Below are 26,694 nucleotides of genomic sequence, written 5' to 3'. Positions count from 1 at the left end.
GGACCCAGGCCCATCCCCCCCTACCTTTTACACTTGTGGTGGTAAATGTGAGCCCTTCAAAACCCACCAGAAACCCACTGTACCCACATGTAGGTGCCCTCCCCTTCACCCCTTAGGGCTATGGTAGTGGTGTTCAGTTGTGGGGAGTGGGTTTTGGGGGGGGGGGGTTGGAGGGCTCAGCACACAAGGTAAGGGAGCTATGCACCTGGGAGCAATTTGTGAAGTCCACTGCAGTGCCCCCTAGGTTGCCTGGTTGGTGTCCTGGCTTGTCAGGGGGACCAGTGCACTATGAATGGTGGCTCCTCCCACGACCAAATGCCTTGGATTTGGTCATTTCTGAGATGGGTGTCCTCGGTTTCCATTATTGCCGAAAACCGGGGATGACCATCTCTAAGGACGACCATCTCTAAGGTTGACCTAAATGTTGAGATTTGGGTGTCCTCGACCATATTATCGAAACAAAAGATGGCTGCCCATAATATGGGTTTCCCTGCCCCTTCGCCAGGGCGTCCTCGGTTTCCATTGTCAAAAATTGGGGACGACTGTCTCTAAGGTCGACCTAAATTTCGCAATTTGGGCATCCCCGACCGTATTATCGAAACGAAAAATGGCAGCCTATCTTGTTTCGATAATACGGGGTTTCCTGCCCCTGTCTGGAGATGTCCTGCGAGGACGTCCTCAGGAAAACATGGGCACCCCTTTCGATTATGCCCCTCAATCTGAGTTTGTACCCCAGACATTGAAAGGCTGTACATGCAATTCTATAACAGATGCCCAGATTTAGATTTATAGAACAGCTGCAGTTATGTGCAAGAATGATGTTGCAAATGGGCATTTACTCGTGTATGAGCTAGATGTTATTCTATAAATCACTATGGTAGTCACATAAAACCAGATTCTATATATGGCATAAAAAAAAATCGTCCCTGAAAAAAACCACGCTTAGCACTATTCTATAAACCTCCCCTAAAGTTAGGCACTGTTTATAGAATACACGTGGCGGCCATACCCGTGAGTAAGATTTAGGTGCAGCCATTTATGCCAACTAAATCCTGGTGTAAATGCCCGTGTCTAACTTAGGCATGGTTCGGGCATATTATGTGACAGTGCACGCCTACATTTAGGTGCCACTTTATAGAGTTGCCCCTAAGTGACTTCTCCGAGATCACAAGGAGCCACAGTGGGATTAGAACTGAGCTCCCCTGGTTCTTAGTCTGCTGTTCTAATCATTAGGCCACTCCTCCACTCCCTCCACACAAAGAGAAATAAGAAAAAAACCGAGACAGACAAGAGCCATGAAATCCAAGTGAGGACAGCATATCAATGAGTGGGGGGTGATCAACAGTGTCAAAAAGCAGCAGAGAGGTCAGGTAGGATGAGGATTGATTAGCCATTAGATCTGCATAGGAACAGGTCACTGGAGACTTGGCAAGGGTTGTTTCTTTAGTTCATAGAAGCTTGAGTTGAAATAAAGTCAAGACAGCAGCAGTGAACATCACATGCCTCATTATATGGGCTATGGCATGAAATCTTAAAAGTTCTTGTGACCTCCATGATTATTGGACATGTGCTAAACATATCTCTTAGCCTGTAAAGTGATGAATGAAAAGAATGTTCTTACTGCAAGTAGTTTTAGAGAGGTCAAAGGGGATGACCACTGAAGTATATAGTGAACTGATGTGGGTAGGCTCCAGTGTGGTTAACTTGTAGATGTTATTGTGATGTATGATGGGAATTAGAGATAAGCTAAAATAACACTTCAAATTGCTTGTTTGCAAATAAACTGCATCTATTCCAAATTTCTAGCTTGTCAGTAGCCTACTGTGTTAGAAATGTGGAATGAATGTAGCTTATTTGTAATCCAGCATTTAGACAGATGGTTTATATGTTTAAAGACAGGATGGTTGGTCATTCTAGGCATCTGTTTTTCCCAGAGGGTGTCATCCTCACAAGAGTAGGAAGATGAGTTGGAATTTTGGATTGGTACAATATGCAGCATCACAATGTCACTTCTTTCCTGCTTGCCAATTTCCTGATTTCCCCTTTGTGGGAAAAAATGTATAACCTAAGAAGATCCTGTGTCCTCCTATTCTAACTCCCCCATCCCAAGACTGACTTTCAGTCTGCCCTTTTTAGAGATCAACTGGGAAAATGGTGACCTGTGATTGTAGACCCCACTTCCAATTCAACTGTTATTATTAGGAGAAGGTGAAAACGGTAAAGAATTGTTGGATTATCTAATCCTGTTATAAATTGTGAAGTCCACATGATATTAGGTATCCTGGGAAATCCCCATTTAAAAATTTAAACAATACAAGAGCAAATTTAAATACGATCCTTGCCTCTACCAGCAACCAATGTAATTTAACATAAAATTGGGAAATACGATCATGTTTATGCAATGAAAAGATTAGTCTCACAGCCATATTTTGTATTGACTCTAGTTTTTGCAACTGGCATCTGGGCGCTCCCAAGAACAGAAACATAGTAACATAGTAACATAGTAGATGACGACAGAAAAAGACCTGCACGGTCCATCCAGTCTGCCCAACAAGACAACTCATGTGTGCTACTTTTGTGTATACCCTACTTTGATTTGTACCTGTGCTCTTCAGGGCACAGACCGTATAAGTCTGCCCAGCACTAGCCCCGCCTCCCAACCACCGGCTCTGGCACAGACCGTATAAGTCTGCCCAGCACTATCCCTGCCTCCCAACCTCCAGTCCCGCCTCCCACCACTGGCTCTGGCACAGACCGTATAAGTCTGCCCCGCACTATCCCCGCCTCCCAACCTCCAGCCCCGCCTCCCACTACCGGCTCTGCTATCCAATCTCAGTTAAGCTCCTGAGGATCCTTTCCGTCTGAACAGGATTCCTTTATGTTTATCCCACGCATGTTTGAATTCCGTTACCGTTTTCCTCTCCACCACCTCCCGCGGGAGGGCATTCCAAGCATCCACCACTCTCTCCGTGAAGAAATACTTCCTGACATTTTTCTTGAGTCTGCCCCCCTTCAATCTCATTTCATGTCCTCTCATTCTACCGCCTTCGTATCTCCGGAAAAGGTTCGTTTGCGGATTAATACCTTTCAAATATTTGAACGTCTGTATCATATCACCCCTGTTTCTCCTTTCCCCCAGGGTATACATGTTCAGGTCAGCAAGTCTCTCCTCATACGTCTTGTTACGCAAATCCCATACCAATCTCGTAGCTTTTCTTTGCACCGCTTTGATTCTTTTTACATCCTTAGCAAGATACGGCCTCCAAAACTGAACACAATACTCTAGATGGGGCCTCACCAACGACTTATACAGGGGCATCAACACTCCCTTTCTTCTGCTGGTCACACCTCTCTCTATACAGCCCAGCAACCTTCTAGATACAGCCACCGCCTTGTCACACTGTTTCGTCGCCTTCAAATCCTCAGATACTATCACCCCAAGGTCCCTCTCCCCGTCTGAACCTATCAGACTCTCGCCACCTAACACATACGTCTCCCGTGGATTTCTGTTCCCTAAGTGCATCACTTTGCATTTCTTCGCATTGAATTTTAATTGCCAGACCTTAGACCATTGTTCTAGCTTCTTCAGATCCTTTTTCATGTTTTCCACTCCCTCCGGGGTGTCCACTCTGTTACAGATCTTAGTATCATCCGCAAATAGGCAAACTTTACCTTCTAACCCTTCGGCAAGGTCACTCACAAATATATTGAACAGAATCGGCCCCAGCACCGATCCTTGAGGCACTCCACTACTCACCTTTCCCTCCTCCGAGCTAACTCCATTCACCACCACCCTCTGACGTCTGTCCGTCAACCAGTTCCTAATCCAGTTCACTACTTTAGGTCCTATCTTCAGCCCATCCAGTTTATTTAAAAGCCTCCTGTGGGGAACCGTGTCAAAAGCTTTGCTGAAATCTAAGTAGATTACGTCCATAGCTCGTCCCTGATTCAATTCTTCTGTCACCCAATCAAAAAACTCAAAAAAAGTTGCAGTAGTCTAATTTAGAAAGTAGTAATGACTGAACAAGCAACCTTGTTATCTCAAAAATGTATTTATTTAGATTTTGCTCATACCTTTTTCAGTAGTAGCTCAAGGTGAGTTACATTCAGGTACTCTGGATATTTTTCTGTCTCAGGAGGGCTCACAATCTAAGTTTGTACCTGAGGAAATGGAGAGTTGAGTGACTTGCCTAAGATCTCAAGGAGCAGTAGTGGGATTTGAACCGGCCACCTCTGAATTGTAAGACCGGTGCTAACATAGTAACATAGTAGATGACGGCAGAAAAAGACCTGCACGGTCCATCCAGTCTGCCCAACAAGATAAACTCATATGTGCTACTTTTTGTGTATACCTTACCTTGATTTGTATCTGCCATTTTCAGGGCACAGACCGTAGAAGTCTGCTCAGCACTAGCCCCGCCTCCCAACCACCAGCCCCGCCTCCCACCACCGGCTCTGCCACCCAATCTCAGCTAAGCTTCTGAGGATCCATTCCTTCTGAACAGGATTTCTTTATGTTTATCTCACGCATGTTTGAATTCCGTTACCGTATTCATCTCCACCACCTCCCGCGGGAGGGCATTACAAGTATCCACTACTTTCTCCGTGAAAATACTTCCTGACATTTTTCTTCAGTCTGCCCCCTTCAATCTCATTTCATGTCCTCTAGTTCTACCACCTTCCCATCTCCGGAAAAGGTTCGTTTGCGGATTAATATCTTTCAAATATTTGAACGTCTGTATCATATCATCCCTGTTTCTCCTTTCCTCCAGGGTATACATGTTCAGTGCAGCAAGTCTCTCCTCATACGTCTTGTAATGCAAATCCCATACCATTCTCGTAGCTTTTCTTTGTACCGCTTCATTTCTCTATAAAGACTCTAAGACATTGTGGAGACAACAAGTCTAACAGAAGAATAACAATTCTTGTTTACTGTACAGAAGCTGCTGATAAAGGACAGTGTTATCAGCATTGACACAGGTTTTTATCAAAATGGACGTCAATGCAGCAAGCTGTTATCAGAATTGACATCATCAGTGCAGGACACTTGGAGGGACATAATCAAAAGGGACGCCCAAGTTTTTCTGAGGACATCCTCGCAGGACGTCCCTGCGAAGGGGCAGGTAAACCCATACTATTGAAATAAGATGGACGTCCACCTTTCGCTTTGATAATATGGTCGAGGATGCCCAAATCTGGAAATTTAGGTCAGCTTTAGAGATGGTCGTCCTTAGACTTGGTCGTTTCTGATTTTCAGCGATAATGGAAACTGAGGACCACTAGGCCACTCCTCTACTTTCTTACCCATCTTAAGTTCCTCAATAAAAAAAAGGAACTCTTCATCAGCATTGAAATATGGATATTCAATGATAAAGTCTGATTGATATGAACTCCCAGTAGCTGTATAACTGATTGCAAAGGATATTGAATATTACCAACCAAAATATGATTCTCCAGGGGTTCTGGCCTGTAATCCAAAAGTAAAAATTTGTTTTTGTCCATATTTAGTTTAGTTTATATCTCAACATCCAAGAGTTTATAAGCTCTAGGCAATTATTTACCAAAACTAAAACCTATGGCAAAGAAGAATATATGTGAATTAAAACTGATATATCATTCGCCGAACTATAAATAGTAAAGCCATTTTGAGATAATTCTGTACCTAATGTATGGAAAAAAATATTAAATAGAGTAGGAGAGAGAGGAGACCCCTGAGAAACTCCACAGGGATTACTCCAACTCTCAGATCTCTTGTAAGATCTTGACACTAGAAAGCCCCGAAACCAATTTAACACATTGTTGACACTCAATTTTATTCAATTCAAAAAGTAAAATATCATGATCTATTAGATCAAAAGCTGATGAAAGATTGAATTGTAATAAAAGGGCTTTACCATTGTTACTCAAATTATGACTTGTCTTATCCGCTTTTGAGATTAACATTGTTTCCATGCTATGAACAGTTCTAAACCCTGTTCAGCGGTGGGGTGGGTTTAATGGATGCAGATCACGATTGACAACTGAGGAAGTTAGGAAAAAAAATGGCAAAGCTACCAATCCTGTTGTGACTAGTAATTATGATCCAGTAAACCCTGTCTATCGTTACATTCTCAGATTATGGGCAGGACTTGCAAATGAAGTTTACTATTTTTTAGCCTTAATAGTCTGACCTTTTTTAAACCACTACTTAACATCGTCCTTTCTCTCTTCTTTCTTCCCATCTGTAGTCTTTATTGCTACCCATCTACCAGGCTTTTCTCTGCTTTCTCGTTTCCTCTTAACTAACAGATCTGACAAATCTAATTTCTAGAATCAGTAAAAGCTTTCTTAGGACTCACACTTAGGTTTATACCAGTTTTGTTCCACTGCAAAAAATGTATTTTCCCCTTTGAACATTATGGGATTGTTTTGTTGTTGGTAAAGGTGGCACAAGTTTGTACTACAGCAAAACTGATGCAACCCTATAGTAAATGAACCTTATTGAATTGGAATTCACCTTAGTTTATAATTTGCACCTCTCTAAGTGTAATAAGTGTGGGTCCTGGAAGCAAAAATAGGTTTGGACAAGTTCCTGGAGGAAAAGTCCATTAAGAAATTATTAGCCATTTAGACTTGGGAAGGTCACTCACTTATCCCTGGAAATGAGCTAGATGTCTACTTTTTGGGGATCTGCCAGGTACTTCAACAGGCCACTGCTGGAGACAGGATGCTGGGCTCGATGACCTTGGTCTGACTCAACATGGCTTTTCTTCTGTTCATAGAACAGAACTGCAGCTGATTTGCTGCAATCTGTGTGAAACAGATCTTCTTTTTTTTAAGCCTGGCAAATTTCTTCTGCTCCTTTGGATATCCAGCATGAGTGCCTTTTTTGGGCTCTGGTGCCATTAGCTTTCATTCTAAACTATCCTGGGTTGTGCCCCATTTGAACCCCTCTTTCTCTTCCTTCAAGTGCCGCAATCTATGGCTTCTGACAGGAATCTGGTATATGTGCACCTAGTGTGTGGTCAGTAGGTGTTGCCACTACACAACAATAGAAATGACTTCTCCTAGAGGCTTAGAATGTTTCCTCCACAGCATCATTATTATTATTATTAGCATTTGTATAGCGCTACCAGACGCACGCAGCGCTGAACACCTGATACAAAGAGACAGTCCCTGCTCAAAAGAGCTTACAATCTAAATAATACAGACAGACAAGACAGTTAGGGGTGAGGGAAGTAATGGGTGAGAAGGGAGGAAGGGACAAGGGGAGGGCAGTTGTGGCTAGGAGCTAAAAGCAGCAGTGAAAAGGTGGTCTGAGAAGCAGAAGCTGAGCTGGATAATCAAACCCAGATCTCTAGCTTGGTAGTGAACAGCAGTACCACTGAGCTAGCAGGCCAGCCCTATACAGGACTGATTTAGTCTGTCTCTCTTCTCCTCTACAGTGGAATAGTATTGATCTTGAGGGAGTCCATAGCCATTGGCAGAGGATTATATTTTGCTAAGATTGAGAGGAATATAGCCCTGGGGAGCTTACAGTGCTTTCCCAAAGAGGACAGTAGTTTTCCATTAGAAAAAAGTGACAGCACTCTTTTGTTACGTAAACTCTGATGTTCAAGATTCTGTTTTAGTTATGTGCTGTTCTCTGAACCTGTCAGAATCCTGCTACATATCTGGTTTTAGTTCATACATACCCAAACACACAGACATGCACACTCACACCTAAAAAAATATTGAGTTAGGGCAACATATACACCTTTGTAATAAATATGTAAGAACTGTTTACATCAAACTGGGATCACAGTGGCTAACTTAGCACATAGATGGCATATTACTATCATTTATATCTTTTCATGGATTTTCTTGACAGGGACAAAAAGGTGAACCTGGAGATATTAAAGATGTAAGTCTTGGCTTCAATGAACAGCCAATAGCACATTTCTTATTTTCTCAAGAGCGCTGATGAGATTTACTTCTCAGATCCATTTCATTGGAGATATGGATGGTGCTCTCTCTTTTATCTCAAGTTTTGTCTTTATTTTTAACTAGGTGGTAGGACCTCGAGGACCTCCAGGACCACAGGTACAAACAATTCTTTCTGTCTTTCTGTGTAAGTTGCATAACCTGGGAAGCCTTACCGATCCTTTCTTATTGCTGGGAGGTTTTTTTTTTCTCTCCAGGGCACACAGTGTAGGAGAGTGTACTCAGTGAACTTGTAAGGTTTTCTCACTTAATTTCTTCCTGTTTTGTTTCAGGGACCATTAGGAGAACAGGGACCACGAGGAGAACGAGGCGAGAAAGGGGAGAAAGTAAGGCGCTTTTCCTTTAACAAGATTTGTTTCCTTTTTCTCATTATGGTATTCAGTGAATTTGTTATCTGAGCCTTTTGTTTGCTGGTGTTGCACTTCTGAAAAAGGCAAACAAGTTATTCCTTCTTCCTGTCTGTCCTATCTAGGGTGCACCTGGACCCCGAGGCAGAGATGGTGAACCAGGAGTCCCAGGCAACCCTGGACAACCTGGCCCATCCGGTCCACCTGGCCTTGGAGGAGTGAGTACTCAAGAAACTTTGGCTACTATTACTAGCAAACAGTGTATAAAATTTAGGATCAGTTATTCTTACTTTCATTTATTTAGTTAACATTTTTAACTCGCATTATCAACAATTCTAAATGGGTTACACTGTACATCTTAAAATGATTAAGGATCTCTTTTACCAGACCATGCTACTGATTCCTGGCACAGCAATGCCGACAAAGGACACTCACTTTGAATGGGCCTGTCGGCATTGCCACATGGGAATCACTACTGTGGTTTGGTAAAAGAGGTCCTAAATACTTAGAACAAAGAATGAAACATGAACTGAAAGAAAAAGAAAAACAGAATAATAACATAAAATGCACAGTCATTAATATACATGTATTATGCTGACATCTTATTCTGTTATTTGAATTTCAGTGCTGTTAAATGTGTATATTTTTGATACTTTTTCATGGTAGGCCTATTATTAGGTTTAATTTGCTATTCTCAAGTTTACCTCATTTACTGTATTTATGTTTTTATTTAGTCATTTTACTATTGTTATGCTGTTAAAAAAATTGTAAGTTTTATGTTAAACTGTACCTGCTGTACACTGCCTTGGGCTAATCTCTTTATAAAGGTGGTTAAATGGAGCCCCATTTTACACAAAACAGAGAGATCAGAATCAAGATGTCCAGTGGTATTTTAGAAAAGGAACACAGAGCCTTTTCTAAGCTACCTGCACAAGTGCATTTGTCAGAATGTGTTTCAGGAGCAGCCATCTTACAACTACACATGTTGAAAACCTAAATTGCATGAAGCCAGCAACTTCATGTGGATACGTTGGCACTTATACCTGGAAGGGTGATTTGGCAACTTCCACATGTGGTTGACCTATTTTGAAAACCTACACGTGTAGGTGCCACCAATTAAATAGTGAGGGCACCATTTTTAATTTGCTTTAATTTTGGAGGCAGAAATAAACAATGGCCAAAATCAGTACATATAAAAAACCTTTGTATGTTTTTGAGTTGAACTAAAGCCTGATGTGGAAATCTTTCCCTATACACGTGCATTTTAATCCTGCCCAAACCGTGCCCCAACCATGTCCCTTTGAAAGCTCTGCCATTGTATACCAGGACTAATGAGCATTACCTATCCAGATTTGTTGTAATTGTTCAGAGAAGAAACAGCTAAACCATGTTAGTAATGTACCAGAAATGCCATTTTCCTTAAGCTGTTTGGTCAAAATAACAGGGTCTACAGTATCAAATTCAGCAGAGATGTCAATCAACGCTAGATAATAAATATCTGCAGCTGCAGAACAACTTCAAATTATATCTAAGCATGAAAGCAGCAATGTTCCGGTTTAATGAATAAGATGAAATCCAAATTGGAAGGGATGCAAAGATTCATAAAAATTGAGGAGCGGTCAAAGGCCCAATTTGGAAAAGCTTTTATCACTGGCAGTGACTAGGAAAAGAGTCTGTGTAAAAGTGGTAGTAGACTCTGCACACAGCGTGGAGGCTCTGAACATAACTGAGGAAAAAATGTTCTAAAAATGTGAGGGAGCATGAGGGATGAGGAAAGACGCCCTCTGAAAATAGTTGGACCGATATTGAAAATGATTTAACCAGGCAGGAGAGGCTGGTTGGGTGATTCCTGGATTTTCGCTAGCACATTACAAGATAATGCTGCTGAAAATTCAGAGAGACCATCGTGGTACTATCAGTGTTTTGGCAGTCTGAGCCAGAGTCTGGGTGGAGCCAGGATTTGCAATTTTCAGAATGCTAATAAGTGCCCAGATAAAGTTAAGGTACTAAAAAAGTTGTCCTGCCTTTATCAGAGCACCGGTCTGTAGAACAGTTGGTGTCAGGATAATTTCTGGCAGCCAGTCGATCTAGATATTTCATGCCAGAGGTGCTCGGATTGGGCCTGGCATTGATTTCTGGATCAAAGTCTGTTCAGGCTGGTCAGCGCCTTCAAGATTTCTGACTGCCAAGAGCTGATTATTGGCCTGAGTAAAAGAAGCAGGTTGAGTCTGAGGGCTCAGTAGAAATGTCTTTGCACAGTGAGCAGGATTCTTCAAGCGTGCTTTCTCCCACACATGATAGGCTATAGTTAGGGCTTTTCATGTTCAGCTGAAACTTACCCCAAATATCCCAGGTCTTACAAAAAATTGTATTCAGTTTTTTTGCTCTAATTTTGTACCGCTTCACCATGCATAATTTAGTTGTGGTTCTATAGAATTTGTTTCTGGTTCAGCCTCATCTTCTATCTGACTTTAGTAGTGAGATGTCACTCACACACCCCGGTGTGCTCCCCAGTCCTCATTTTCCACTGACACTGGAGGCAAAGCTGAGCAGCACTTCACATTTTTGCCTACCAAAGTAAACACTTGATATTTATCCAGAATGTGATGAGTTAAATATAACTTATCACTGGCACTGATTTTCTCCTGATTTTTGTTTTTATAGTCAACACCAATATATTCATTGGGGAAAAATAAAATAAAACCTGAAAATGAAGAGCCCTGATTCTGCCACATTTTCAGTCACTCACTAGAGATTATAACATACCAACTACCATTTGTCAAAAACAACAGCTTGCTTCTTGTCATCATAGCATTCCTCCTGTCATTCAACAGAGACTATTCCATGCTTCCTGTCACTCAACAGAGATTATTGTATGCTTCCAGTCACTCAACAGAGACTATTTCATGTCTCCTGCCACTCAACAGAGATTATTGCATGCTTCCAGTCACTCAACAGAGACTTGCAGGTGAATTTTCGAAAGAGATGGGCGTCCTTCTCTCAGGGTCGCCCAAATCGGCACAATGGAAAGCCGATTTTGGGCGTCCTCAACTGCTTTCCATCGCGGGGACAACCAAAATTCACAGGGGCGTGTCGGCACCGTACCGAAGGCGGGACTGGGGCGTGATTTAGAGATTGGTGTCCTCGGCCAATAATGGAAAAAAGAAGGGCGTCCCTGACAAGCATTTGGCCAACTTTACTTGGTCCATTTTTTCACAACCAGGCCTCGAAAAGGTGCCCGAACTGACCAGATGACCACCGGAGGGAATCAGGGATCACCTCCAGTTACTCCCCCAGTGGTCACCAACCACCTCCCACCCCAAAAAAAAATGTTAACATTTTTTTCCAGCCTCTATGCCAGCCTCAAATGTCATACCCAGCTCCATCACAGCATTATGCATGTCCCTGGAGCAGTTTTTACTGGGTGCAGTGCACTTAAGGCAGGCAGACCCAGGCCCATCCCCCACTACCTGTTACACTTGTGGTGGTAAATGTTGAGCCCTCCAACCCCCCCCCCCCCCAAACCCACAGTACCCACATGTAGGTGCCCCCCTTCACCCCTTAGGGCTATGGTAGTGGTGTTCAGTTGTGGGGATTGGGTTTTGGGGGGGGGGGGGGTTGGAGGGCTCAGCACCGAAGGTAAGGGAGTTATGCAGCTGGGAGCAATTTGTGAAGTCCACTGCAGTGCCCCCTAGGGTGCCTGGTTGGTGTCCTGGCATGTGAAGGGGAACAGTGCACTATGAATGGTGGCTCCTCCCACGACCAAATAGCTTGGATTTGGTCGTTTTTGAGATGGGCGTCCTCGGTTTCCATTATCGCTGAAAACCGGGTCGACCATCTCAAAAATGACCTAAGGATTTCTCTAAGAACGACCTAAATTTCATGATTTGGGCATCCCCGACTGTATTATCGAAACGAAAGATGGACACCCATCTTGTTTCGATAATATGGGTTGCCCCGCCCCTTTACGGGGCCGTCCTGCGAGGACGCCCTCATGACAACTTGGGCGCTCCGTTCGATTATGCCCCTCCACAGCATGTCTCCTGCCACTCAACAGATATTATACATGCTTGCAGTCACTCAACAGACACTATAGCATGTCTTCTATCACTCAACAGAGATTATTCCATGCTTCCAGTCACTCAACAGAGATTATTGCATGCTTCCAGTCACTCAACAGAGACTACTACATGCCTTCTGTCACTCAACAGAGGCTATTATATGCCTTCTGTCGCTCAACAGAGACTATAGCATACCTTCTACTACTACTACTACTTATCATTTCTATAGCGCTACTAGCCTTCTGTCACTTAACAGACCATTGCAAGCTTCTTGTTACTTAGCAGAGATTATTGCATGCCTCCCATCACTCAACAGAGACTATTGTATGATTTTTATTAGTCATAGGGTTATTAGATAGCTCCAGATCTCATCAAGTACAGCATGATTCAGTTCTGATTTTTCACTGATTTCCCTAAGAAGATTGGAACTGTAGGTCCAGGCATACATTGTTCAGCTTGTTCCTGGTGACTTGAAGCCATCTGGTTATACTGCCTATATGTCCTAGCTCTCTTTCCTCTCAGTCTAATGTGCTGACTTTTTTTTTTTAAGTTTATAGTGGATCTGTGAAATGATCCCATTTTCTGAAAGGAGAGTTTTTTGTATTCTTGGTTTTTGAGTTTCATTTTAAATTCATTGTGTGGTTGATAGTCTTTTATCTTCCATTTTAAATCAATAGTTCAGGTACCAAAATATACAAGCAGGGGATGTCAGAAAATCAGGACGACTCATGCCACCTTGAGGTCTTGCATGAATGATGATACACCAAACTTAAATGAATAAAATCTCCCTCCAGGACTTGGGCATTGATAGCACTGCTGTTACAACAGGAACCATCTTTTTGTTCATTTCATCTTGCTGCCCTTCCTTGTTTCTTTGCACTACTAGAGTAACCCGACAGCTAATTGTGTACTTTCTTTGCAGAACTTTGCTGCTCAGATGACTGGAGGATTTGATGAGAAAGCTGGAGGTGCCCAGTTGGGTGTAATGCAAGGACCAATGGTAAGAATGAGTGTCTTCCAGAAACATTGAAATGTTTGGAAGGGATTTAGCAGGCCTATAGAGGTTCTTACAGCACATTTTTTGGTGATTGCCATAACACATTTTCCTTACACACTCACCCCTCTTCCCAATTCTTTCCAATTCATTCACCTACCCATTCATCAGCCCTAATGCATTGACCTCCCCATTCCCATCTGATGCTTGTACCAACCCTCCTTCTGATCAGGGCTGCCGAGAGATTGAGCCAGGCCCGGGACAAGGCCACCACCGCCGGGCCAAGGATCACCGCTGCTGCTGCCGCCCCCACCCGCTGCAACTGCAGTCTGCAACTACCTTGGCTGGTGTGGATCCCAGGGCCCAGTCAGCAGAAGAGGTCTTCCTCCAGTGCTGCTCTTCTTCACTTTTGCCACTTGGCCTGCCCCTGCAGCTGCTTTTTCTCTCATGTTGTGCATGCTCGGTTTCAAAACCAAGCACGCGCGGCCTGAGAGGAAAAGCTGCCCAGAGCCCTAGCCTGAAGTCCAGCCTCCAAGTGGGGCCCAGTGCCAAAGTTTTCTCTCTCCTGCCCGTGTCAGGATGCGATCACCCAGGTCCCATCAAGAGCAGGAGAGAGAGAGAGACCCTGGCGCTGGACACCCTTGGAGGCCCGGGCCTAGGGAATTTTGCCCCTCCCTCTCAGTGGCCCTGCTTCCGATGCATTACCCAGCTTTTCTGATCTCATTCCCCATACACACACCAACATCACCCCAGATCATCATCCCTGCCATCATCTATCCTTCCCTATCATGTTTTCACCTCTCTTTCAAGCCTCAGTTCAAACACTTATCCCTTTTCCCTATCCTCCCTTATTTATTTATTTATTTATTACATTTGTACCCCACATTTTCCCACCTATTTGCAGGCTCATTGTGGCTTACATAGTGCTGGAGCGTGGTTGCAGACTCCGGAGTAAACAAATACAAGGTTTTGTTGTGGTAAGATAAGGTTCATGTGGTAGGACCACATAAAGGAATCATACAACGGAATAGTTGTTTAATGACCATTACGAACTTTAGTGTTGTTGTGTTGCAGAGATCAGGCATTTAAGTTGGATCGGAAGGGTATGCCTTTTTAAACAGGTGAGTTTTTAGTGTTTTTCTGAAGTGTAAGTGGTCGTATGTAGTTTTCAAGGCTTTTGGTAGTGCGTTCCATTGTTGTGTGCTGATGTAGGAAAAATTTAATGCATAAGTTGATTTGTATTGTAGTCCTTTGCAGCTTGGGTAGTGCAGGTTTAGGTATGATTGTGTTGATTTGGATGTGTTTCTGGTTGGTAGGTCAATCAAGTCTGTCATGTATCCCGGTGCTTCTCCGTAGATGATTTTGTGAACCATAGTGCAGATTTTGAAGGCGATGTGTTCTTTGACTGGGAGTCAGTGTAGTTTTTCGCTTATGGGTATAGCGCTTTCAAATCGCGTTTTCCCGAAGATGAGTCTTGCTGCCGTGTTTTGAGCGGTCTGAAGTTTCCTTAAGGTTTGTTCTTTTCATCCTGCATAAATTTCATTGCAGTAGTCTACATGGCTTAGTACCATTGATTGTATCAGGTTGCGAAATGTTTCCCTCGGGAAGAATTGTTTCACACGTTTGAGTTTCCACATTGAGAAGAACATTTTCTTTGTTGTGGATTTTATTTGACTGTCTAATGTTAAGTTGTGGTCCATTGTAACTCTGAGGGTTTTTTAGATCTGGGGTGTTGATGGTAGTGGGGTTGTCTGTGCTGTGTTGGGATGAAAGAATGAGACAGTGTGTTTTTTCTTTGTTGAGCTTTAGTTGAAATGCATTTGCCCAAGAGTCCATGGTGTTCTAGCCGATCTTTATTTCGTTAGTGATTTCTGTCAGTGTAGATCTGTAAGGAATGTATATAGTGACATCGTCTGCATAGATGAAAGGGTTGAGGCCTTGGTTGGATAAGGTCTTGGCTAGTGGGGTTGAAGAGGATCGGCGATAGCGGTGATCCTTGTGGTACTCCGCAGTCTGCTTTCCACGGTGGTGATATGCTTGATTTTGATTTTATTTGATATGTTCTTGTGGTTAGGAAACCTTTGATCCAGGAGAGTATGTTGCCACCAATCCCGAACTTGTCGAGTAATCTTATTAATATATTATGGTTTACCATGTCGAATGCACTAGACATGTCAAATTGGAGGAGGAGGATGTTGTTACCTATTGCTATTTCCTGCTTGAATTTGGCTAGGAGAGTGAGTAGTACTGTTTCTGTGCTGTGTGAAGGGCAAAATCCTGACTGTGATTCATGTAATATTGAGAATTTGTTTATGTAATGTGTAAGTTGTTTGGCCACCATGCTTTCCATCAGTTTGATTGACAGCGGGATAGATGCTACTGGTCAGTAGTTGGTGATTTCATTTGCTTTTTTCATGGTGTCTTTTGGTATCGGGGTGAGTAGAATATTGCCATTTTCCTTCGGGAAGAGACCTTGCTGAAGCATGTACTTTAGGTGCACTTACCCACTATCCCAATTCTCAAACCCATCTGGCAAGAGTAGAGGAAACCAATATTCTTCCCACTTTTGGCCATCTTCTGCTGCTGTACATCTCTTCACTATTGTGAAAATGGCAGGCAGTAGTCAGAAAGAGAGAAGTATGTTCCTCTGCTTGTCGCCTATGAGTTGGCTAGGGAATTAGGTAGAGAACTGGTGGAAGGTAGGAGTGTTGAGGGGATTAAGTACAACAGAAGGATGGATATGGTGAGAGAAGAATCCACCTTGTTCTTCACCTTTTGTTAGATCACTTAGAGGGTCTTTTACTAAGGCGCGCTCACATTTTTGGCGTGCGCTAAAATTGTGGGTGCACTAAACGTTAGAGATGCCAATGCATTCCTATGGGCCTCTCTAACGTTTAGCACGCCCACCATTTTAACACACGCTAAAAACGTGAGCGCGCCTTAGTAAAAGATGCCCTTAGAGAGGAAATATTTAAAACATGTTAGCACTTTACTAGAAATGCCCTTATCCTTGCTGCACTGTGTAGTGTATTCCTCTTGCCATCTGGGCCTTGCTGATGTTCATCTCTCTGCTCAACCGTTGCTGTTTCTATGGTTCTGTTTAGCTCTTGGCCAGTGTGAGCCATCTTGTACTCACACTCTTTCTCGTGAGAACAGTGTGGCAGTACAAGCACTCTGAAGCTTGTACTCATGGAAAACTACAGGGAATCACAATGGTGACATCAGTAAGGTGAAGAGCTGGACAGTGGCAAAGGAACTGTAGCCACAAAAAATGCCATTGGTGGTCACAACAAGCCATAGTTTAAGAAATATTGATCTAGTGGTCATCCCCCTGAATTTAGGCAGGAGTCACTGAATCTAAACCAGCCCAAAGAGATGATTTGACAATCTCCATTGATAGAGATTCCACAACCTCCCTTGATAGCTTGTCACAGTGGCTGACTGCATCCCTCAGTTGGAAGGATTTTCCTAATGTTGAACCTTAATCTCCCCTACTGCTCTTTAAGCTCACTATCTCTTTTCCGTCAGCAGTGGAGACAGTGGCTAGATGATCGCCATCTTACCATAACCCTATTTGAGGTGTATTTTTAAAGCACTTAGACTTAACAAAGTTCTAGTGTAACCTATGGAACTTTGTAAGTAAGTGCTTTGAAAATGAGCCCTAAAATTTGTGTTTTTGAATATTGCTGTCAAGTCATCCCTCCATGATCTCTTTTTCATCAGACTATCTTCACTTGTCATATTACACAGACCTATTTTAAAATTTTACCTTTGAAATTTCTTCAGATGTTCCCCATCCTTCTCAAAGTGCAGAGACCAAAACTAAACACAGCACTGCAGCAATAGTCTTTACCATAATTGAGCAGAGAGGAAGAGTTAGCTTTCTCATGGCCCTTAATTACTGAATTAAACTAATTCGTAGCCCACCTGGCATTCTAAGCAATGTACAACATAATTATATGTATTAAAACATCATAACATCACATTATGGACCCATGAAAGCAGCAAAATACTCAGTTTTCCAGTGCTTGGCATGGAGCCCATCATCCTAACCATGGGAATTACTGTAATGTGGTTATGTAACCAACAGTTTGCTGCACAGAAGCCCGTCTTAATTGATTTGTTTCCCTGTTTGCCAGCATGCCTAAAGTTAGACCCAAGGCAGTGGCAAAGGAGTACAAATAAAAGAGTGACTTGTTTGGCATTTGGTCTCTGTTGCTCTTGGACTGACAATGTTAAGAATGTGGACCGGAGCCCCGGTTCCATGCAGTTGCAGACCATTTCTGGCAGGCAGCTTCCTCTGCTCTAGCCTGTCTTGGCAAGCAGTGAATGAAAGTCAGGGCTGGTTAATCATGGCTTTGTTCCAGCTGAGGGCTGCTTGGAAACTATTGCAAATGAGCATACTGCAGTTCTTTTATGAGTCTGAGCGAGCAGTAATAACAGAGATACAGTTATTCCAGGGCTTAAGAATGAATATTATTCAGCACTACCCATGCTGGACAGCATCAGTGAAACATCAACAATATATATTACTGGACCACTGCATTCTTATGGATCTTGTCTTTTGTTTCATTTGCAGGGCCCAATGGGACCACGAGGACCACCGGGCCCCACAGGTTCTCCTGTAAGTTTCTCCCCTTTTTTAGTTGCTTAGAATCTTGTAAAACGCTTTCAAAGATGTACTTTTGCCACCGCACAATTAATGTTGTCTTTCTGAGATACTGAATAATGTTTCTTGTACTATATTTTAGGGACCTCAAGGTTTTCAAGGCAGCCCTGGTGAACCAGGTGAATCTGGAACATCTGTGAGTATCCAGACTTAAGATTAGTGGAGTCTTAACAAGTCCAAAACTTGTATAAGTCCCGTCACTGGACACTGAGCTGCAAGCTACTGGAATCAGTATTTCATATTGTGGCACATTATATTACATATATGTATCCCACTGCCAAATATTAATGTGCTCTGACTCACAGTGTGACTCATAGCCTGTATGGGCACGCCTGGCACACAGTAGAAGTTATGCTTTGCCTCTGTCTTGGTCACTGAAACCAAAATGTTGCGATGCAGCAATTGAGATTGGCCTTCTTTCCCATCAGTTTTAGTGAGGCACAGTAGGGCCGTTTGTATGTGCCCCATCTTTGAATGTGAAGTGTTGTGACATGCAGTGTAAGCTGTGCAGTGAGAGAAAACTATAATATATAGTATTTCCTGTGGTTTTGCACATTATGTGCCTGTTATTGGAAACAGAAAAAATATGTCACAATTTGTTTCCTAAGTGAATTTTGGTCGTTCTTTGGAAGTTGAAGCTTGAAAGAGAGCCCTGCTTTCTGTAGACTGCACACACCCACACTGTGCCAATGACAGAAATGACTATTGAGTCATTGTTTCTGACATGTTTTAAGCAACTGAGTTATGTTTACTCCCTGGTACCCGTGGTAGCAGCCATGTTTGGGGAACAGTACCACAAAGTACCTTACGTGGAACGGGGTTCCAGTACAGAGCATGTGCTGTCAAACCCCTAATGTGTAGTGAGCTTGAGCTATTTTGTGATGGTTTTGCTGACAAGGCCATGTCCAGAAATCAAGCAGACCTGCTTAAGGTATTTTAAGAATACATTCTCAGAAGTTTCATCTTTTTCTTTTTAATAAAAGGCCTGTACTACCAGAGCCTCATCTGATATGCCATGTCTCATGGAAAGAGACTTGCTGAGCTCCAATGGTGGGTGTTGCCAACAAGCTCCATAGCACAGAGTCCAGGATGAGCTAGGCCTGGTTTTATCCCACAGCGTGGATTTGTAAATCCAGTTTCTTTCAGAAAGATAAGAAGAACAAGCTCAGAGATGCAGCAGGGTAAAACGAAATCTGGCTGAGCCTTCCCATTAGGACATGTGACTTGGTGGCAGCTCCAGCAAGTGCTAAATTCTGGGGAGAAAGAGCTACTGAGGAGCCAGGCAGCAGCACGTGCTGTTAGAGCATCCTGATGACGTGACAAAAACCCCTCCATACCTTATCACCCACAGAACTTTTATCTGGTGGAGGTGCTAGACTTGATAGTGCATAAAACCACATATTAAGAAGACCATGGCTCCCATTTTGGGCATCTGTGTGGTGGAGCAAGAAGGATAAGATCATAAAGCACCCTTGAAATGGGTGAATATTATTATTGAACAGAATGAGGAAAAAATTGCCTGGCTTTCTAACCCAAGCAAAGAGGTGTGGTAGCTGTGTTAGTCCACTTTTAAAGGTAATCAATAGAAATAAAACAAAATAAAACATGGAAAAGAAAATAAGATGATACCTTTTTTATTGGACATAACTTAATACATTTCTTGATTAGCTTTCGAAGGTTGCCCTTCTTCGTCAGATCGGAAATGAGCAAATGTTGGTAGATGACAGTATATACAGTATAAGTGAAACATCAAAGCATTTCAGTGACAGTCTGACAGGGTGGGAGGATGGGGGTGGGTAGGAGGTATGCATGAGAGAGATTTGCATGCACTGCCTCCACTGTATGCAAATCTATCTCAAGAATATTCATCGTGGATATACTGCAAACTTGACTGGCTGGGGTGCCTCCAGGGCTAGGTTTGGGAACCATTGGCTTAGTAGTTAAGTGCAGCAGGTTGCAGGCCTGCGGAACTGGGTTTGATTCCCACTACAGCTCCTTGTAATCCTGGTCAAGTCATTTAACCCTCCATTGCTCCAGGTACAATGTGAACCCATTTGGGACAGAAAGTACCTGTACAGGTGTGAACCGCTCTATGCCTATGTGTAGACTCAAGCAGTATATCAAATGTATTCAATAAATAACTTAAAAATAGGCTGCAGAGAAGCCAAGAATATAGAAAAAACACTTGGACTCACGTTCAGTGTTCTAGGACGCTTCATTTTCACTTTGTGAATCATACGTAAAATGAAAGCTAGATATACCTAGAGACAGAAATATAAAGTCTCACATAACTACCATTTTGCCCCCATTGTTTCACTTTATTCACAAACCTTCATTTAGGAATTATTTTTCATTTGGCTAAGTCAATGCCTGAAATTTTACAGGTTAGTCTGCATTTAAATGACCCTCAATTTTGATTCTCACATTCAAGTTCAAATTCAATTTATTTGATAGACCGCAAATCTATTGTAAAGACAAAGGGGTCAATATTGAAAGTAATTTAACTAGCCAGAAACAGCTCCTGGCTGTTGGTTGGCGGGGGACTCTGATCCGCTGGCACCTGCTGAACAGTTCCATGTTTTCTCTGTCTATTCTGTCATCCTATGTTTTACCTTTCCTATTGTACTGTTTCATGCACTGTTGTAAGCCACATTGTGCCTGCGCTTGTGGGAAAATGTGGGATATAAATGCGCTAAAAATAAATAAATAAATAAATAAATCACCTGTTCGGGGCTAACCACTAATTTTCAGTGGCACTTAACCAGCTAGTGGCACTGAAAATAGCCAGTTAGTACCAAACTTAAAATTGGCTATTTTGGGGGCATTCTGGGAGCAGAGTCGGCACTTGGCCGGTTAAGTGCCAGTATTCAACACTTAACTGGCACAGTTAATCACATAAATAGGACCGCATGAAAGTCAGTCCTATCTTTATGCGGTAGCCCATAGTTGATTAAATGATGAATATCGCACTTAACTGGATATGCGTTAGCCAGCTCCAGAAACTGGAAATTCAATGCTGGTGCCCAGATATGGCTTGGCATTGAATTTCCAGGTTTAACACTGGAGGCAGTCAGCAAAATGCTAATAGTCACGGCTGATTATCGGGCCCCAGATCTAAGTAGTTTACAAAAGAGTAATATTAAAAAATAGCGAAGAGGGAATGGTTAAGTAAAAGAACATCGCTAAAAACAGGATATACAGCCAAACACTAAAGACAAAATATGTCAGATAGACAAGATTCAGACAAGACTCAGCCATGATAAGGAAATATGGGAAGGAAAGGTTACATTATCTAACAGAGGGAAGGTTTGGGAAGGATAAAACAGTAGGAAGGGTTGGGACAAGAATAAAAATATGCATTGTTCAAAGAAAAACAAGGGTTGCTTTTCTGAGATCATAAAGGGGCCCTTTTACTAAGGTGTGCTAACAGATTTAGCATGTGCAAAATGATAAGACACCCATAGGAATATAATCGTTAGCATGCCTTAGTAAAAGGGCCCCCAGATTTGCTGAATTGGAGCAAGCTATAGAATCAATCAAGAGAGACATCTGGAAGAGTTGGAGAAAAATTAGCTGAGACTTGAATTTCTTCAGGGATGATTTGAATCTGCGGGTTTGAGGATAATGCGTTATCATCAAACACATTATCCTCAAACCCGCAGACAAAGGAGGCGCAGTGGTAATTATGGACATACAAAAATACATTGAAGAGGGGCACAGACAGCTCTCAGACAATAAATACTACAGGAAACTAACTGAGGACCCCACACAGGATTACACAAAACAGCTGAAAGACCTTATCAAAACATTTCCTACACAAGCGCAACCTCACCTGAAGAAACTCATACCAAACCAGCCTTCTATAGGCACATTCTACATGCTACCCAAGATCCACAAACCGGAAAACCCTGGCAGACCAATCATATCAAGTATTGGCACACTCACGGAAGAAATATCTGGATTCATAGAGGGAATTCTGAAACCTCATACACAAAACTAACAGCTTCATACAAGACACCACAGACTTTCTGAATAAATTGAAAAATATCAAGCACCTAACACCCTTCTTTTCACGATGGATGTAGAATCACTATACAGCAACATTCCACATGCGGATAGCATAGCTGCATGTGGAAGACTCCTAAAAAAAATCCACACTGGACCATCAATACTCACCAGAAACTATTACAAAATTAATCAAATTCATTTTAACTCACAACTACTTCCGCTTTAACAATGATATCTATCTACAAATAATGGGCACTGCGATGGGCACCAGGACAGCACCCCAATATGCCAACCTTTTTATGGCTGAGCTGTGTTTTAATTCCCCCCCTCTTGGACCTCTTTCTGACTCCAGATCACACGGGGGGCTAAAGATACCTATGTCACATAACAGGTTCTGTATGATTTCTCCAACCTCCATTGCCACCCAATCACAAGGAGGTCTGCTCTGGGTTTGCATTAGGGGCTGTAATCGAATTCTAATTCCCATAACTACTGCTTTCTGTGTTCCTGGATCTAGGTATACTCTGGGCCATTTATGTTCCCAGATAATGCCTAATAAAAATCTGTCTAAGTTTCTCCAGAGACTGAGTGTATGTGATGTGCCTTGTAAGCTAAATGTAAGGTAAAGAGAAGATAGAATAAAGACAGAGATAGGTTTAAATAGATAGATACATTTTATTTCTTACCCAAAGACAAGTCTTCAAGTTGGTACAAATACAGACATCAGACTTTAATCAGGTACATTCAGCAGACAGATTCTGGGTACAACCGGACAGAGCCCTGCCGTCTGACAGAAGCGTTGGGGAGCATTCCAAAGCTATGGCAAATTGTCCCCTCTTTTATACACAAACCTCTCCATAGAAGTCAATGGTTAGATACCTAGCTCTCAATTTCTGAGATGATACTTTCCCATGAGACTTTCCCATGCGGTCTTATCAGCATGTTTTGGGAAACGTTGAGATAACAGTTCCACATCTCTCTGTGTCGCAATACTTTTCACACCATCTTAAGAACTCTGTATAACCTCTGTATCATTGTATACCAAAACTAATAAGCTCCATTTTATTCATCTGATCTTTCATTACAGATGCTATATTTGATTTAAAAATTGTACCAATTTGTGGCAGGACTCATTGTTCAGACCTGCTTTTTGCAGATTCTCAAATATTAAATCATTTACTTGTTGTTTGGCCTAGTCAGTACTTTTTCAGTTGTTTTTAGGCTGCATAGCTTTGGCCAGCAATATTCCAGTGGTAGCCTTAAAGCTAGGCCATATATTAACAGCTGGAAGAGACATTTCTGAATACACACCAGACCAAACCTCTAAAATACTACCGGTACATCGATGACATTTTTATGATTTGGACGGAGGGTGAAGAAACTCTGAAACAATTTTATTCTGCATTCAATACATACCATCCTACAATCAGATTCAAAATTGACTACTCCCCAGAAAAAGTCAATTTTTTGGACACCACGGTCTCAATCAGTGATGGCTGTATACAAACATCTATATACAAGAAACCCACAGACAGATGCAGCTACCTCCACAACTCCAGCTTCCATCCTTCACATACAAAAAGATCCATCATTTACAGCCAAGCCACAAGATACCACTGTATCTGCTCTGACCCAGGGGACAGAGACAGACACCTTAAAATCCTGACTGCATCCTTCAAACAGAAAGGCTACAACCCCAAAATAATCTCCAAGAATATTGCCTCCTCCCTCAAAACACCCAGGGAGAATCTGCTACAGTACAAGGAGAAAAAAATCCACAGACAGAATCCCCCTTGTAGTGACATACAATCCAGAGCTGGAAAAACTGAGGAAAATCATAAGAGATCTACAACCTACACTCCAGGAGGATGAATTACTGAAAGAGATATTCCCATCCCCACCAGTACTGGCCTTCCGACAGCCACCCAACTTAAAACACAAGCTAATCAGAAGTAAACTTCCATCACAGACTGAAAAGGAACAGAAGGGCACACTTCCCTGTAATTTATCCAGTTGCAAACTATGCCAAAATATTTCACAGGACCCCACATTGAGGCATATTTTCAAAGCACTTTGGGAGGCTAAGTTCCATAGGTTTCTATGGAACTTTGGGAGGCTAAGTGCTTTGAAAATGAGCCCGATTGTCATCCACAAAGGAAAGATATTCAACATAAGGGAATCTTTCACTTGCTCATCTTCCAATGTGGTATATATCATTCAGTGCAAAAAATGTAACGAAGGATGCTATATTGGAGAAACAGGCCAGATGCTTAAGACAAGATTCAATTTACATAGACATCACATAAACAATACTGGTGCCAGTAGGGTTCCCACCCCTGTTGGTCAGCATTTTACAGGACCAGGACACTGTACCAGTGACTTCACAGTGAGAGTCCTGAAAGGTAACTTTAAAACCATACAAGAATGTAAGACCTTTGAAGTCTGAATGATTGAATATTTTAACACCCAACAGAAAGGACTTAACAAGGATCTGGGGTTCCTAGCCCATTATAAAGCATAAAGCTGTATTTCTCTCCACCCCTCACCTATCCACACCCATCCTGTTAGAATATCAATGATATGCTTTGATGTCCCCATGCATACCTCCTACCCACCCCCATCCTCCCACCATGTCAGACTGTCATAGTAATGCTTGAATGTTTTCACTTATATACACTGTCAGCTAGCACACTTATTTCCGATCTGACGAAGAAGGGCAACCTTCGAAAGCTAATCAAGAAATGTATTAAGTTATGTCCAATAAAAAAGGTATCATCTTATTTTCTTTTCCATGTTTTATTTTGTTTGATTTCTATATGCCGTTGGAAGCCAGTATCTTTCAGAAAGAAGTAGAGAAGCATAGTTATATTTCTTATGACTGAAAATATGTTTTATGGTTGTATTTTGTGTTAACTGCAGTCTGTGAATCTGGTAAGTGAAGTCTCATTTTTTTCTGATTAAGGGACATGAATAGAATCTCATCAGTAGACCTACAGCTAGGGGAAGTTGTGCTCCTTGGCTTTTTGTAGGACAGCAGTTTTCTGAGTACAGTGGCAACTGAAGTGCAAAATGATGCTTTGTATGAAGGAATCTAGAAGGTATCTGTAAGATTATTTTCTCTCTTCTCAGGGTCCCATGGGTCCTCGTGGTCCTGCAGGTCCTCCTGGCAAATCTGGTGATGATGTAAGTAGTAAGACACTTTTTAAGCTTCTTAGATGGAGAGAGGTGTGAGCTTGAGTGTTTTCAGTGCTTATGAATAAAGGGAGAGTTTGGTGTGATGAAACTGTGAGTTAATCAGGGTTCTCTCATGAATGTGTGCTACGCAACCTATTAATGATTTTTTATTAAGAAATATACACATTTCTCAGCCAGGACCCGCATAAGGGGAAGCAGTGCCAGAAGAGTGCCACTAGAGGTCACCATGACCATTTTGAGGCCAAAGCAGTGATGGAAAGCAGTGAATGGGTATTGCTTCTTCTCTTAGGACCCACTAGACCACCAGGGCTATCAAAGGTAGACCTAGGGGGCCTACCAGAGATTGGGGGGGGGGGTCTAGACGCCGCCGACTTCATTGCTGCTCAGGCAGCATGGGCATGCAGCTCTTTCACTGAACTAAAGCAAGGATGGTCCCCTACAAAGCAGACTGAGGCAGTTGAGAGAGAAGATGTTGCATCGAGGTTGCGGAGGGGAAGGGGTCTGAGAGAGAAGGGGAGATTTCAAATTGAGAGTTGGGTGGTGGGAGGGAGGGAAGAGAGAGGGAGAGACATTGGACCTAGGGGTGGGGGTGGAGGGAGAGGGATATTTGAGATGCTGGACTAAGGGGGAGGGCAGGAGGGAAGAGAGATGGGACTTGGTGGGGTGTGGAGGAGATGGGGAGGAAAAACTGGATGGGACTTGGGTGGGTGGATTCCTCAGTGTCTGAAAAAATGTTTTAGGGGTTCTGCCATTGAAAAAGTTTGAGAATCACTAAATAAAATGCAGTATGAGGGTCAAAAGACAATCAAGAGTCTAACAGTTAGACTCTCATATTACATCTTTCTTTAGAGGCTGTTTCAGTTCCCTATGTCTTAATACATCCTTATGACCATATGTGGATAGGGTGGTCTTACATAAATTTGGTCATGCTTTGGTTCTAAGTAGATTAGATTATGCAAATTCCATATTTAATGGCGTCCCTAAGCACATGATTGCTAGTCTAGTCTTCAAACAATTCAGAATTTAGCAATTAAGGCTGTGGCAGGAGCCAGGTGGTATCATAGGGTTTTACCCATACTAAAAGAGGCCCATTGGTTATCTTGCTTTTATCATATAAGTTTTAAGATTTTGGTTTTAACTTATAAAGTTTTCCACTCTGGGAATGTTGTAATACCTGGCTAATCTCCTGAGTCCTTACTGTCCGTCTTGTAGATTAAGATCTCAAACTCAGAATAGATAGAATTCCACTGAATTGGTGTTTTTCTATTGGGCTGTGCCTTATGGAATTCTTTACCTATGCATAAACGATTAAAACCCAAGCTTGATTCGTTAAGAAAGAACTAAAAACCTATTTATTTCTTTTTCATTTTTGTAGGGTTAAAGTTAGGTCTGATGAAGACAGTTAAAGATTGATTTGTTTTTGACTATGACCCTTAATGTTAGGTCTGTTAACTTGGT

General features: G+C 42.3%; 1 protein-coding gene across 1 annotated transcript in view; it reads left to right on the top strand.

The window, feature by feature from the left end:
- The window catches only part of LOC115464626 (collagen alpha-1(II) chain-like), a gene marked incomplete at its 3' end in the record, with an annotated part of 114,943 nt that overhangs the window by 32,639 nt on the left and 55,610 nt on the right, over positions 1-26,694 (top strand). Inside the window, exons 4-11 of the mRNA XM_030194990.1 lie at positions 7,850-7,882; positions 8,029-8,061; positions 8,235-8,288; positions 8,435-8,527; positions 13,293-13,370; positions 17,944-17,988; positions 18,116-18,169; positions 25,171-25,224. Coding sequence (XP_030050850.1) covers positions 7,850-7,882; positions 8,029-8,061; positions 8,235-8,288; positions 8,435-8,527; positions 13,293-13,370; positions 17,944-17,988; positions 18,116-18,169; positions 25,171-25,224 — 444 coding nt within the window. The remainder of the gene's footprint in view (positions 1-7,849; positions 7,883-8,028; positions 8,062-8,234; positions 8,289-8,434; positions 8,528-13,292; positions 13,371-17,943; positions 17,989-18,115; positions 18,170-25,170; positions 25,225-26,694) is intronic.

This window comes from Microcaecilia unicolor, chromosome 3 (genome assembly GCF_901765095.1).
Source record: "Microcaecilia unicolor chromosome 3, aMicUni1.1, whole genome shotgun sequence".
Lineage (NCBI taxonomy): Eukaryota > Metazoa > Chordata > Amphibia > Gymnophiona > Siphonopidae > Microcaecilia > Microcaecilia unicolor.
This window is presented reverse-complemented; position numbering and strand designations above follow the sequence as displayed.